We start from the raw sequence: 15,571 nt of genomic DNA, 5'->3' as shown, positions 1-15,571 counted from the left end.
GTCTTCCGAAATTGTCCGACAAGTCTTCCGAAATTGTCCGACAAGTCTTCCGAAATTGTCCGACAAGTCTTCCGAACTTGTCCGACAAGTCTTCCGAAATTGTCCGACAAGTCTTCCGAACTTGTCCGACAAGTCTTCCGAAATTGTCCGACAAGTCTTCCGAAATTGTCCGACAAGTCTTCCGAAATTGTCCGACAAGTCTTCCGAACTTGTCCGACAAGTCTTCCGAAATTGTCCGACAAGTCTTCCGAAATTGTCCGACAAGTCTTCCGAACTTGTCCGACAAGTCTTCCGAAATTGTCCGACAAGTCTTCCGAAATTGTCCGACAAGTCTTCCGAACTTGTCCGACAAGTCTTCCGAAATTGTCCGACAAGTCTTCCGGACTTGTCCGACAAGGCTTCCGGACTTGTCGTATAAGTCTTCCGGACTTGGCCAACAAGTCTTCCGGACTTGGCCGACAAGTCTTCTGGACTTAGCCGACAAGTCTTCCGGACTTGGCCGACAAGTCTTCCGGACTTTGGCGACAAGTCTTCCGGACTTGGCCGCCAAGTCGTCCGGACTTGTCCGACAAGTGTTCCGGACTTGTCTGACAAGTGTTCCGGACTTGTCCGACAAGTTATCCGGACTTGTCCGACAAGTGTTCCGGACTTGTCCGACAAGTCTTTCGAACTTGTCCGACAAGTCTTCCGGGTTTGTCCGACAAGTCTTCCTGACTTGTCCGACAAGTCTTCCGGATTTGTCCGACAAGTCGTCTGGACTTGTCCCACAAGTTCTCCGGACTTACCATACAAGCCTTCCGGACTTGGCCGACAAGTCTTCCGGACTTGTCCGACAAGTCTTCCGGACTTGGCCGACCAGTCTTCCGGACTTATCCCACCAATCTTCTCGGACTTGCCCTTAAAAACTTAAACTTTCGTTTTTGTATCGACCTCCTTCCAGCTCGCGGCCAACATCGTCATCTTCGTGGGCGTCAACGTGGCCGGACTGGTCGTCAACGTCATGATGGAACGGGCCCAGCGACGGGCATTCCTCGATACCCGCAATTGCATCGCAGCTCGACTAGAGATGGAAGATGAAAACGAGAAGCTGGAGCGGCTGCTGCTATCGGTCCTGCCGCAGCACGTGGCCATGGAGATGAAGAACGATATCCTGTCGCCGGTGGAGGGCCAGTTCCACAAGATCTACATCCAGAAGCACGAGAACGTCAGTATTCTGTTTGCGGATATCGTCGGGTTCACGGTGCTGGCTTCGCAGTGCAGTGCCCAGGAGTTGGTGCGGCTGTTGAACGAGCTTTTTGGGAGGTTTGACCAGCTGGCGCACGATAATCACTGTTTGCGGATAAAGATTCTCGGGGATTGCTACTATTGTGTGTCGGGGATTCCGGATCCGAGGGCGGATCACGCGAGGTGTGCCGTGGAGATGGGACTGGACATGATCGATGCGATCGCTTCGGTCGTTGAACAGACGGATGTGATACTCAACATGAGGGTGGGGATTCATTCGGGCAGAGTTCTTTGTGGAGTTCTGGGTCTTCGAAAGTGGCAGTTTGACGTGTGGTCTAACGACGTGACGATGGCGAACCACATGGAGAGCGGAGGCGAGGCAGGTCGGGTCCATGTGACCCGGGCTACCCTGGATGCCCTCGGAGGAGAGTACGAAGTTGAGGCAGGTCACGGCGATACGAGAGATTCGTATCTCCGCGATCACCAGATCGATACGTACTTCATCGTACCGCCGGCTCATCGAAGAAAGGTAACTAGATTGCAATGCTTATGTGACTGTTCGGTATGACCAAAAATGGCCTAACAACCTTCATTGCCATGGAAACGATGACTGACCCCCTGAAACCCCTGTTACCCATCCAAGTGTCTCAATGTCTGTAAACTAATCCATTATTCTTTCGTTCATTCTTTTATTTTTATCCTCCTGAAAACGATCGTCTTCGCATTTGGTCTTCGTCGTCATCCCGCCTGTCACCAATACCACCACCCTCACCTTCATCGCCTGCCTGTTCCGTCGTGTCATATCTATGTCACACACAAACCCCCAAAAAAAGCCCCTGATGTTGAACACCTTGGGGGTTCGTTCGGCCCTGGGGGCCGCCAACCGGAGAAAGCTCTCGTTCCGGAACGTGTCCAATGTGGTGGTCCAGCTGCTCCACACGATCAAGTACTCGGTTCCGGTTCCGTTCTCGCACATGGCCACCGGTGGGTCACCTTATCCCGGTGGCGGCGGCGGCGGAAGCAGTGGCGGTCCAGCCGGTGGCCCCGGCGGTGGAATGTTCCTCGATAAGAACGCCCGAAAGGTAAGTGAATACGCTTCTTCCCGAGGACGATAAATCGTCCAATTAGCGCCAAATTAGTAGGCTTAGAGTGCTTTCGTAGCAAGCTTCTCGAACAATAGCAAGCGAGTGCTTTATAGTTGCTTCGTTGCCTTATCAATTGATGATTGCTTGAAGCTTTTCGATGTTGTTTCTCGAGGGTTGTGAAAACGATTGGCATGTAGCTTCTTCATATATGAGTTCTTTGTCGAAACATTCCTGCAAAACAAAACGAGTGGGAACGTTGTTGAAAGCGAAATTTGTAAGCACTTTTAGCAAGCAAAAATCTAGCGAACCTGTTAGTTAAAGTGCCAAACACACTATCTGTATATTATTTCGTTTTTCTTTTTCTTCTTCTTTTGTATATTTTCATCATCATTTTCGACTTTGTATAAAAAACAACTCCTTCGTAGGATCCGGTAAGTAGTTCTTCGCTTGAACCGCAGTCGTCATGCTTCATATTTGGTGGTAATTTGCTAGATACAAAAATTTAAGGTTTTAGAATTGAAAATCGATGTTGATTGGTCGTTACACGAATGCATCAAAGCAACCGGCTGCGAACGCTTTCGGTGTTGTTTGCAGATAGAGTTATGATGTAAATATCGATGGTTTTAGTGAATATGCATACTTAGATAGGGTAAGACTACTGAGTTGCACTTGATAAATGCAGTTTTGATATTTTACAGGTTTTAGCTTGAGAAAACTTAAATCACTGAAAAGAAACACACAATTAATCAAACACACCTTTGGGCACACTTGTGCGCCGAGAGCTTGTTGGTTTCAGCGCCGAACACTGATTTAAATTCAAACTACACGTCAACTTTTTTTTGCTGAAAAAATGATATTTTTTGCTAAAATTTGCCGAGTTGAATATTTCAGATTTTTTTTTTCTGAGATTTCAGTTTGGTTTGCTAAATGTTTCAGCAAATTCTGTTGACTACCAGCAATGTTTTGCTGAAATTTAGCAAATTTTGCTGAAACTTCAGCAATTGGGTTTGCTGATGGCTTCAGCTTGGCAAATTTTAGCAAAATATTGCTGAATGAATTTGATGTGTATGTTTGATATTATTGATCACAGATTTTTTAACAGAAATTTTAAGGAATGTGGCTATCTGAGATTGAAAAATAAATATTAGGATTGCAGAACTTTTTCGCATACTGAGATAAATTTAAAATATGCTCTTCAGAATCTTATAGGTGAAGGATGCTCGTCGTGGATTGTTTTTGCAAAAAAAAACATTATTTTCGGTAAAATCGTTCAAATAAATACGTTTCTGGTGCTTTGGTATGGATGGCATATCACACCTATAACACCATAAATTCATTTTTATTGAAAATTGAATGCTCTAGAACTTTATACAAGGCTATAAAAAGACAAAATATTGAAGACATCGTGTAAAAATATTGTTAAAGCTATAGACAAGAAATTTCAATTTCGAACATCGATGAAACGTAGAATGCAATCAACTTTTAGGTTTTAGCTCCAATTGACTTGTGACTCTTTGAGAAAGTTGTTGAGCATACAATCAGCAAAGAGAATACATTTTTCAGTTGGTTTTCGAGACATTTTAAATGGTATCTTGGGACGAAAATCTGAATTTAGGGTGTTTAAAAACATGTTCACCCTCGTAAACTTTGAATCGGTCTGGAAATGGCAAAAGTTAACCGACTTTTTTCTGGTTGATACTCCCTGGAAATCAATAAAACAGTTTATTCTTGACGAAATTTTTAGAATATAGCAAACAAAATCTTGAATCATGAAGAAATATAGAGAAGATCTTCTGTGAATTCGTTTTCAGATCATTTTTAATTTTCTAAAGTTTTCTAGGCTTTTGTAAAATATCCAATGCGACATAGTTCAGTGTTCTTGACATATTTTTGATAAACTTCCGGTCCAATCCTTAGTTATTGATTAAATTTTCTGCATATATCTCTGGCAAATAAGGAAAACTGGAGAAGATTGCCTTTTTTCGTAGTGTGGCTGCAACATAATCTAAGAAAGCGTTTGAGGAAGCTTGAATGCACTTGATTCTTTCTTGAACACATGTGGTGAAAGAAGGGTTTTTGAATTCGGAAAAATTGTAAAAAAAATTGGTTTGGTGACTAACCAAACATCAAAAGCGCCTGTTTCAAAATTTAAATTTAAATTCTCTAGAATATGCCGCTTCATATAATTGGAGTGTTTTGAACTGACATTTGTTATTTATAAAGGCAAGCAATGCAATTATTTTGTAACAAATTTAACCTTTACGTCCTCGATCCCCCGACAAGGCATTTTCAAATAGCTGTCATTTTATTAATTTTACTTCGATTATTTTGGAACCACCCTAAATGTACTTTAAAAAGAAACAAGTTCCACAAGGGCCTTTTTGGGAACATTCAACGAGCAAAACCATACCATGCGATGTCTCAATATTCATGAATTTGAATGAACATGCGGGATAGGATTTAGATGGAAATGTTTTGAGCACTTTAGATAAAGAGTTTAGTGAAGTTTATTGAAAAACGAAAATTAAAGTCTTTGAAAATACGTGGTTTACAGAATGAAGTACTTGTAGTGAAATGCATCAATGTAACAAAAATTAAATCAAATCGTCTTCAGTTAATTATTCAAATTAATAAATGAAATGAACATGTCAACAAACGAAGAATAATCATTGTGATAAAGGATGTTGAACCTACAGAGCATATGGCACAGGTTTCCTCAACGCTTCCTTAGACATTTTTCCGTTTTATGATCAGAACATACCGAGCGACGTCTCTACCTGTGTCAGGTTCTCTGAAGTGATATTAGTTGATACCGAGTTTATTATGCATTTATTGACAAGTTCTTTCAAATTCATGAAGATTGAGACGTCGCACGATATGTTTTGGTCATACAATGGGGCCCTGGCGGAACCGGTCATGGCTAATGCCTTGTCGGAGGTCGGTTACGTAAAGGTTAATAATATATTATGTTCGCATACTATTCCAATGAACGACATGAAATCTAACAGAGTTTGTATAAATAATTATTTGTAGACAATCTCAGTCATCCAAAATCTTCCTGACATTTATGCCAGCAAATCTATGGACATAATTTACTGCTTATTGCAGAATTATGAATTTACTACATTCTCAGAAATGGTTTAAGAATTAAACTACAACTCTTGGTTATGCAATTGAAGTTCTAAGCCATACAAGAACGTCTGGAATTACAGACCATATTATCTACAAAATCTACTAGCATGGTATTCCATGGAATCCTCGAGGACCAATACCATCGGTACAAACCAATACAATATTTTGTTCACTTAACACATTTCGTGGTTAAGAGCCGGTTCTACAGTCAACTCTCCCCAACTCGATATTGAGGGGACCATCGAGTTATAGAACACAAAACCAGTGCAAATGCGATTCAAGGGACCATCGAGGTAGCCATGAAAACCAACTTATTCTATGGTTCTCTAACTCGATATCGAGATACGAAATATCGAGTAAGGGAGAGTTAACTGAATTACTAAATATATCAATAGGTCCTTAGTTTCGCTTGAAGCTCCAAAAATCAATGCTCCATGAAGTCTTTGTGGGACCAAGAACATCCGTACAAATAAATTTACAGCTCGGTTTACTAATGCGAAGGGTTAAGAGTGTATGCCATAATTCATTCATCTCATACTCCATGGAGTTCTTGTAGAAGATCGGTATAAATCAAAAGCACACTCCGTTACTTTTATGGCTAAGGGCCTGTATCTTAACTGAAAACCAGCAATAGATCACTGTTTACGCTTGTAGATCCTAAGACACATTTTGACCTGATTAAAAATCACACAAGTCATTAATATGCAGCATACTTAACCCTCAAAATCCCGGGACGAACCTTGAATTCTAAGAAGGCCACAATTTGGAAACCGTTAGATCAATTGATTTGGAATAACATTTCAAGAACATTTCCCGGAAACTTATTCAAACAGACTCAAATCAAAAAAGTATACAAACTTACTTTATCGATTCTACGTGTTTCGCAGACGAAATTCTACACGTTCCGCTCTAAACCAACTCGATTTTTCACTTTTAGAACGTTTACTTTTCGGATTTACAAAACGACGAAAGTAAGATTTTCAACTTTCGCAACCTAACCACTACTTTCGTCGCTCCGCTGTATGGAGAGACAAAGTGACTTTAACAAGAATCAAAACAAAACACTACTTGAGTCGATTTTACACTGGTACAAAAACGGCGAAAGTAACTCAATAAATCGGCTTATCATTTTGTAATAAAAATTTTGGGGGCAATAACAGGAGCTCCCTAGTTTTTTAATGCGAGCTTATTGTATGCAACATTTAAGCAATGTACACGACGAAAAAATGTCAAAAAGGTGATTCATTTGAAAACAGTTTTAGAAGACAGGTTGTGATTCTTCTGAATTAATTTTCTCAAAACCGTATGGAAGTTACTTACGTCGATTTGAAAAAGTACTCGAGATTTGGTAAGTTGGTCTTACAATCGTTGGGTCCCCCTGACCCCTCCTCCTTTTCTTGGAAATGGAAAAAACGTGGACGCGTGGGGTGAAAAATTGTAAAATATCTAAAGATCCCAATGCGCTAGAAGGTTGGTGTTTCCATTCGTTTGTATCTCAAAATTCTTATCAGATAGAAAGTTGGTGTCTTCGGCGAAGAAGTTTAGCAGCTTAATGGCTTTCGGGAGTTGAAAAATCCAATTGAGAATTTATCCGTTGGTGGCGCTAATAACAAATATTATTCAATCGTCTACATCTCACGGTTCTTATCAGCTAAAAGATTGTTGTCTTCGTCAAAGATGTTCAGCATATCAGGAGCTATCTGACGATGAATCTGATTGAGAATCAATCCGCTTGGTGGTGCCTGTATTTTCTACCATTCTCAAGATTTTGATCAGTTAGAAGTTTGTTGGTACCAAAATTAAAAAGATTGCGATACACTAGACGGTGGGTGGCTTCGTCAAAGTAGATTGAGGGCTCTTTGTCAGATTAAAATACAGTCGCCTCTCCACATCTCGATATCGAAGGGACCATCGAGATAGAGAGAGATCGAGACAGAAAACAAATTTTTGATGAATACTAGATTGAAAAACACTCCGTTACCAAGAAAGTAATAGGGGAAAAGCACCAATTTTCGACCCATCCATACGATTTTGGCCTACTTTATATGGAAATCCGAAAATTGGCACAGAATTCTTTTAGGTCGAAAATTAGTGCATTTCCCCTACACAAACAGACGTCATTTTGCGGTCCTAATTTGTTTTGAATCCCAAAACGTTGGTCTAGTAACCTTCGATATTGGTCATATCGACATACGGAGAGAAAATTGAGAAGAAAATATCAACAGAAACACATCGAGACATGGAGGTATCGAGATAAGGAGGATATCGAGACATGGAGAGTGAAAATGTATGCAGACTGAAGGGACTTATGAAATCATCGACATAGGGAGAGATATTGAGATGTAGAACATCGAGATGTCATCCGCTAGATGACAGTAGTGAAAAAAAATTCTTTAATCTTTGTAGCTCGAGATTCTGATCAGCTAAATAGTTGATGTATTCAACAATAATTTTCAGCAGATCAAGGGCTAACCGGCGGTAAAAAAAAATATGAGGAATTCATCAGCCGGGCTGTGCTAGCAGTTTTTTTTAGCTTTCTGTATCTCAAGATCTTGATAAGATAGATAGAAGGTTGATGTCGTTAGCGAAGTTATTTAGCACATATCAAGGGTTTTCTAACAGTTGACAACTCATTTTAAGATGAAAAACTGATATATTTGTGTTATTAATATTTATACCTCAAAACAACACTTTCGATTTTCAAACTGTCATACCCTTTCTAACTAATCCACACAACTACTGATGACGCCGCGTTGCCCCCCTTATTGTATGACTATTGATGCCACACTGTATCTATTCCAACAAAAAAGACACATACATTGGGTGGTATGAATAAAAAACTTTGAACTTTACTACATGTAGCATCTACTCAAAAACAAAATCCACAAAGTTTACTACACTTTTGGTATGAATAAAAAACTTTTCGAACATGTAGTACTTACTACTTTCGAACATGAGCAGTGACTGAAGCTACACGTTAAGAAATTTCCATTCAGAGTGCAGAGTGATTCTGCACGTAAAGAACAATCTATTCAGAGTGACGCCTAAAATTAATACAATCATGCATATGAAGAAAATGCATGGAATCTAATCGATTACGCGACAATTTGCACAAATCATGAAGTTGCTGTTATTTGACAAAATTTGTAGTGTAATTTTGCGATTAGTCTGGTATTCTCTTTATGTCTATGATTTTATGATGATGGTACATCAAAGAATTTTCTGGGTGGTTTTCGGCCTTCGCCAACGCCAGTGATTGATGATTTTTTAAATACTAGCTTAACATCTATGAAGAGATCTTGAGATTACAGCTATCAAATTAGGAACCACATATTTTCTAGCACCAGTACTGAGATTGTGGTGAAATTGCGGTAGAATTTTGATGCTTCCCGTGTGTTTTCTTAACAGCATGTTGAATTCCGAAAGTTCTAAGTGTTTCTGCGATATTCTCGTTATTTTGGTGGGGTTTCTGATAGTATCCTTGGAATGTCTAGAACTTAGAATGTCGAGATTTTTATGGGAATTGTAGTGATTCCATTGGTAGTCGTTAGAATTCAATGAGGATCTCCCCTAAAACACCAGGGTTCCCTTTGAAATTATCAAAATTCTTGTCGATTTCCCAAAAAATCCCATTGGAATCTATAAAATATTTACCGACATTCAAATCGTTTATATTAAACCGTTGCTTTGAAATTCCGACGGAACTGGAGATCAACGGAATCTTAAAGGTTTTTACAATAATTACAAAGATTGATTTTCAAAATTACAAATATTCACACAATAATTCGCAGGAATCCCACCGCAATCTCATAGATTCTTACAAAAATACCGTCTCAAAGATACCCACAGAATTCCAAGAGATTAATATTCGGAATCCCATTCCCACCCCAATTCTAGAGTTTTTAACAGATTCCTAATATTTCCGCAATATTCCTAGAATGGTATTTAAATTTTCAGAATTATCATAAAAAATCCGACATCCCTATCGGAATCTCAAAGTTCCTACAGGAATTCCGGAATTCAAAAGGAAATCTGAGATGTCAGATGTCAGATTTACACGTAAAATTCAGAATGACTTTATCAATATCTGAATTCCTACCGACATCCTAAAATTCCTAGAAAATAACATAATTATCGTAATGCCAGAATTCACACGGATATTACAAATTGCTACTGCCGGTAATCTTACCGGAATCTCAGAATAGGCGGAGCGAAAGTTTTCGTAACCTCAGAATTCCTTTGCAAAACTCAAAATACCTTCCGATATATCAAAACTCATATCGTTTTCCCATGATTTTTACTCAAAAGTAAATTATTCCATTCAATTCCGCAAACTCAAAACATGTGTAGCAACCTCTGAAGCTAACTACCAGTAGCTTTGTAGTAAATGCTACCTTTATTCATAGCAATGCGTTGTTTGTAGTATGTTCGAAAGGTGTAGAAAGGAAAATGACACAAACATGTTCCACTCGTGTTCCACATATAGCGTTTACTACCGAGAATGTAGTAAACTCAACTTTACTACATTTTATTCATACGGCCCATTGTCTTCCGCAATTCAGCTGCACAGACTGTAACATATGTAACGGATAGGCACTGCCGAGGAAAACTCCTCACGAAAAGGTGTAAAGGCTGAAGCGGGAATTGAACCATGACACGATGTGCTCAAATGTATGACGACACAAGCCGCATGGCCATGAAGCCGTCAAAGCATAAAACCTGGATTTTGAAATAGATTAGTTTCGTAGAAATGTCACACATGCTTGAATTCACTACCACTTTCACTAACAGATTGACATTGTTCATCTGAGCAACGTTTCCAAAGACACCATTTATTTTGTTTATCTTAAGATGCAGAAAATCAAATAAGCTTAGAACTACAGTTAACTATTTATAACTCGATATTGTAAAAATTCCAGCAAGATAAACATCGAATCAAGCGAACTTCCAGTGAGCCATAAAACCCATTTCTACTAAGTATGGTACTAGAACTCGTTATCAAGAGTCTGAATTTCAAGTAATAGAGAGATGACTGTAGCGCCATCTATCGGTTCAATCTCCAGTCAGATTCCATCGTCAAATTAAAGCAGGGTTCTTCACTCCTTGCTGAAGACGCGAAACTTATAGCTTTTCAGTTTTAAAGTAACTGGAGATTGAAGAAAATGTGTTCTTAGCGTCATTGCAGTTGAATTCCAAATCATTCGTTTTTCATCGTCAAATAGCCCTCGATCTACTGAACATCTTTGTCGAAGACATCAACACTCTGCCTTATAAGGATCTTAAGATACAGAATATTGAAACTTTTTTTATCAGCGTCGCCTGTCGTATGAATTCTCAATAAGACTCTTCACCATCAGATAGCGCTTCACGTGCATAAAACCTTTGCCGAAGACACAAACCTGCTAGCTAATAAGAATCTTGAGATGTTGAAAATTGAAGAAATTTTTTTTACTAACGCCACTTAACGGCGGAATTCTCAATGAGATCCATTATCGCCAGAAAGCCTTTGATATGGTGAACAGCTTTGCCGAGTACACGAACCTTTTAAGATACACATGATTGAAAAAAGTTTTTCACTAGCGCCATCTAACGGATGAATTTTCAATTAGATTTTTCATCAAAGACACCAACCATTTGGTTCATGGGGATGTTTAGATATCCATGTAATGCTAATTTTGGACGTCCACGCTTTTTCCGTTACCCAGAAAAAAGAGAGGGGTCAGGGGTCATGTCTCACCCAAAGATTGTAAGACCAACTAATCACATTAACTTTATAAGTTGTTTCAAATTAATTGATCTTCGCGTCTCCAAACTGTGGCCATTTTAAAATTAAAGGTGCGTCCCGGGCTTTTGAGGGTTAATAAGCACAATTGCTAGAAACAGTGAAAATAAATTTCTCATAAGTAGAGTCCAAAAACCTCGTTTTACAAACTAAGCTTGCTCTGCTCCCCATACCCTAAATTTCATTATTACAGTCGGGTCTCCTATTAAACGCATTCCTATAACGTGCACTCCTATTACGCTCACTCCTATAAGACACACCAGGACGTTATAGGAGACCCAGGGCTTATGGGATTTCATCACTTTGGGGGTGTCGTTGAATATCTCGTATGCTAAAAGAGATAGTACAGTACTGTCTTCGGCGAAGTTTCAGTACTAAGTACGATCTACCTTTAGGAGTTGAGGATCATCCTTTTAGTTGAGAACTTGGCCGGTAGGGGCGCTTTTTCTGATTTGCACTATATGAACCATGAGGGATAAAAATGCACAATTTTGTAACATATGATATCTCCAGATCCTGATGTTTTGGAAGGTTGGTGACTTCGGAAGAGTTGTTCAGTAGCTCAAGGGCTGACATGCGGTGGTCATTCTGATACGGAATTACGCCACCAGGCGGCGCTAGTGGCCATGGAATTTTTGTTTTGCGCATAACTCAGTAGCCTGACCACTTAGAAAGATGGCGTCTTCTGCAAAGTTGCTCTGTATCACAAGGTCTAACATTATTTGAGCCGAAAGTTTTGAAATTTTGCCACTAGGCGGCGCTAGTGAGCAAAGAATTTTTGTTTTGCGCATAGCTCAGTAGCCTGACGATTTAGAAAGATGGCGTCTTCGGCAAAGTTGATCAGTATCACAAGGGCTAACATTATTTGAGCAGAAAGTTTCAAAATTTTGCCACTAGGCGGCGCTAGTGAGCAAGTAATTTTTGTTTTGCGCATAGCTCAATAGCCTGACCACTTAGAAAGATGGCGTCTTCGGCAAAGTTGCTCAGTACTACAAGGGCTAACATTATTTGAGCCAAAAGTTTCGAAATTTTGCCACTAGGCGGCGCTAGTGAGCAAAGAATTTTTCTTTTGCGCATAGCTCAGTAGCCTGACCACTTAGAACGATGGCGTCTTCGGCAAAGTTGCTCTGTATCACAAGGGCTAACACTATTTATGCCGAAAATTTCGACATTTTGCCACTTGGCGGCGCTAGTGAGCAAATAATTTTTGTTTTGCGCATAGCTCAGTAGCCTGGCCACTTACAAAGATGGCGTCTTCGGCAAAGTTACTCAGTATCACAAGGGCTAACATTATTTGGGCCGAAAGTTTCGAAATTTTGCCACAAGGCGGCGCTAGTGAGCATGGAATTTTTGTTTTGCAGATAGCTCAGTAGTCTGACCACTTAGAAAGATGGCGTCTTCGGCAGAGTTGCTCAGTATCACAAGGGCTAACATTATTTGAGCCGAAAGTTTCGAGATTTTATATATACGTAGAAATCGGGAGAGAAAGTTTTTTTTATAAGATTGAATTATCGTTATGAAAAAGAAGGTTTATATTTTAAAAATATTCAAACAAGAGTGTCGTGTAACTAAAGAGATAAGGCCAGTCATAGTTATCTCATTAAGATAGTTGGCGAATGGATTTCCCAATTTATTAGTAATGAATGACATTCCAACCTAACTTTATTTCTATCCAATCCATACCTTGGAAAATGTTCAAGAAATGAAGTTCATGCAATGACGAAATAAAAAATAAACATACATATTTTTTTCTCTGGTTCATATGAAAAGCTAACGATCACATATTTGAGTAGTAAACGGATCCTCACTCATTCTCATATCAAATTATTGATCAAAAATTCTCCCAATCCGTCGAAAATAGTAGCCATACTTTTATCCGATTGTAAAAATAATGTATATATTTTTCTCCAGGCACTTTTACTTAAACGTGACAATGCGAGGAAAATCGATAGCCTAGTATCATGTTGAACAACTTTGGTCAGGCTTCTGAGCTATCCGCAAAACAAAAATTCTTCGCTCACTAGCACCGCCAAGTGGCAAAATTTCGAAACTTTGGGCTCAAATAATGTTAGCCCTTGTGATACTAAGCAACTTTACCGAAGACGCCAACTTTCTAAGTGGTCAGACTACTGAGCTATCCACGAAATAAAAATTCCTTGCTCACTAGCGCCGCCTAGTGGCAAAATTTCGAAACTTTCGGCTCAAATAATGTTAGCAGGTCCGTCCCACTCGGGCTCAGATTGGGTACCACTTCTAGTACTGCATTTGGTCCCTCGGTAGTGCAAAGGGTACCCAAGTTTGACAGATCGCAGTACACTTTTCACGACATTCTAGATTACCTTATGAGCCATAAAATTTTGGGCAACTGCTGGCTGCTTGGTCGTTCATAGAAGTTAATATTCAATGTTATCTTCTTTTCCAAGCAGCCTAGATAGCCGTGTAGTGTCGGTAGTGGTTGTCTCAACTGACTAAGAATAACACTACGGATTGCCTGATCCTGTAGTAAAAATCTACTAATCAGGTAACCCCAATCCCAAGGTGTGATGCGACCCGTGCTGATGGATGAATGGTTGAGAGGGTTTAAAATATGCTCAATCGCTAACGGAGCCTGGAGAGCACCAGGGCGAACTCTCCAGTATGTAGCTCTTACTGCATTAGGGCGGGGCAATGATGCAGCGGACCGTCTTTCCCCAGCGACTCGTGGGACCAAAAAATGAGTGCAAATAATCAAACCAAAATAAAAGGTGTCGACTGCCTCCCTCAGTTCGAAAAAGGTGACGACTGCCTCTCCCAGTCGGACGAAACGGAAACAGAGAATGCTTTTGGTAAGCTTGGACTGACCGAAGATGAGCTTCTCAGTAGTTCGCATGAAAATATGGAAACCGACTTCCCTCTGACACTCCCGAACGACCCAGGACTCCATCCTTCGGTTGAACCAATGGACGACGAAGAGGATGGAATTACAGTCACAATAAACTTGACAGGATCGCAGCCATCAATCACAGGATCGAACGTCACCTCGGGTCCTATTGATGGGAAGACCGATCAACATCCAACAGATGACGCGAACAAACAAAAACCTACTGGCACCAAAAAGATCACTCGGAGCCAAAGGAAGCAGCTAAAAGCACTCCGACAAAGTGGCTTAAGCCGCCCTGAGGCCCTATCCAGAATCACGGGGGGTGAGGCTATGGTGTCAACTCCTTCGAAACGCACTCGGCAGGACCTTGACAAGTCTACAAATGCTGAAGAAGAACATAAGCAGAAACGGATGAAACAACACCTGAATCCGAGAAAGCGCGTTGGGCAACAGGAAACCAACAGCTCAACAGCCTCGACGATCAACAAACCCCCTCCAGAAGATAAAAAACAGACTAGTCTAAGCTACGGTGAAATTACCAGTCGCAGGAGAGTCGGAATAATCCCAAAAGACTTCCCCATGACCCAACTTTCAACGACTCGGCTGGACGTTCTCCAGGAGGCACTGCTGCTTCGGGTTGAACAACAACGGAACGCGACAATGAAGCCCAAGTTCTCTAACCTTATCTACAAGTCTGGCCATATGGTTCTTATTTGTAAGGATCAGGAGACTGCGGAATGGGTAAAGGAGATAACACCTGCATTAAATCCCCTGGAAGGCGTTGAGTTGGTTGCAATGGATGAGGATAAGATTCAACGTCCAGAACTGATTCGAGCCTTCTTCCCTCAAAGCGCACAATACACCGATGATCGTATCAAAGCTCTCATCGAGAGTCAGAACGATCTGATAACCAACAACTGGCGTGTCATGCAACGGCTCACTCCTAACAACAAGCATGTGGTGTGGGTCTTTAATGTAGATGGACCGTCCATGGAAAAACTCATTCAATCCAAGTTCATCCTCAACTACCGCTTTGGAGAAATACAGTTGAGGAAAGTAAAGAGCACAACCCCAAACTCCAATGACAATCCAACTGGACAGCCGACCCAAGAGAAATCTGAGGAGGCCTCTAGTAGCATCCCACAACCAACTCCCACCATACAGGCTAGCTTGTCTTCCTCTGATGGAAAAGATGCATGTTTGACCTCACTTCCTGGCCCAAGCGGTGTCACCTCAATGGCTCCCAATAAGAGCAGTGGAAATGTCAAAAGTGTAAAATTGACCACAGGGGATAAGCCAGCAGGCCTAGGTAAGGGAAAGGACAAAAACCAAAATCTAAGACATCCCCCAAAATCAAAAGTTGATGATCCGCAACATCCAAAGAAGGACGGCAAACGTCCGGAAAATGCGGAACGCCTCAGCAATGATTAAAATCCTCCAAGTGAATCTCCATCATGCTCAGTGCGCAACAGATGTGCTTTGCAGGAG

At 40.6% G+C, this 15,571-nt stretch overlaps 1 protein-coding gene across 4 annotated transcripts in view; it reads left to right on the top strand.

Moving 5' to 3' along the window:
• LOC5571379 (Ca(2+)/calmodulin-responsive adenylate cyclase) overlaps positions 1-15,571 on the top strand; it is a 199,874-nt gene that overhangs the window by 164,172 nt on the left and 20,131 nt on the right. For 3 of the 4 annotated variants that reach the window (XM_021857386.1, XM_021857381.1, XM_021857375.1), the window contains exons 5-7: positions 941-1,753; positions 2,058-2,306; positions 2,735-2,740. In XM_021857386.1, coding sequence (XP_021713078.1) covers positions 941-1,753; positions 2,058-2,306; positions 2,735-2,740 — 1,068 coding nt within the window. The remainder of the gene's footprint in view (positions 1-940; positions 1,754-2,057; positions 2,307-2,734; positions 2,741-15,571) is intronic. The other variant, XM_021857395.1, reaches the window with a different exon arrangement.

Source organism: Aedes aegypti, chromosome 1 (assembly GCF_002204515.2).
Source record: "Aedes aegypti strain LVP_AGWG chromosome 1, AaegL5.0 Primary Assembly, whole genome shotgun sequence".
NCBI lineage: Eukaryota > Metazoa > Arthropoda > Insecta > Diptera > Culicidae > Aedes > Aedes aegypti.
The sequence above is the reverse complement of the archived record's forward strand: the minus strand, read 5'-3'. Positions and strand labels throughout refer to the sequence as shown.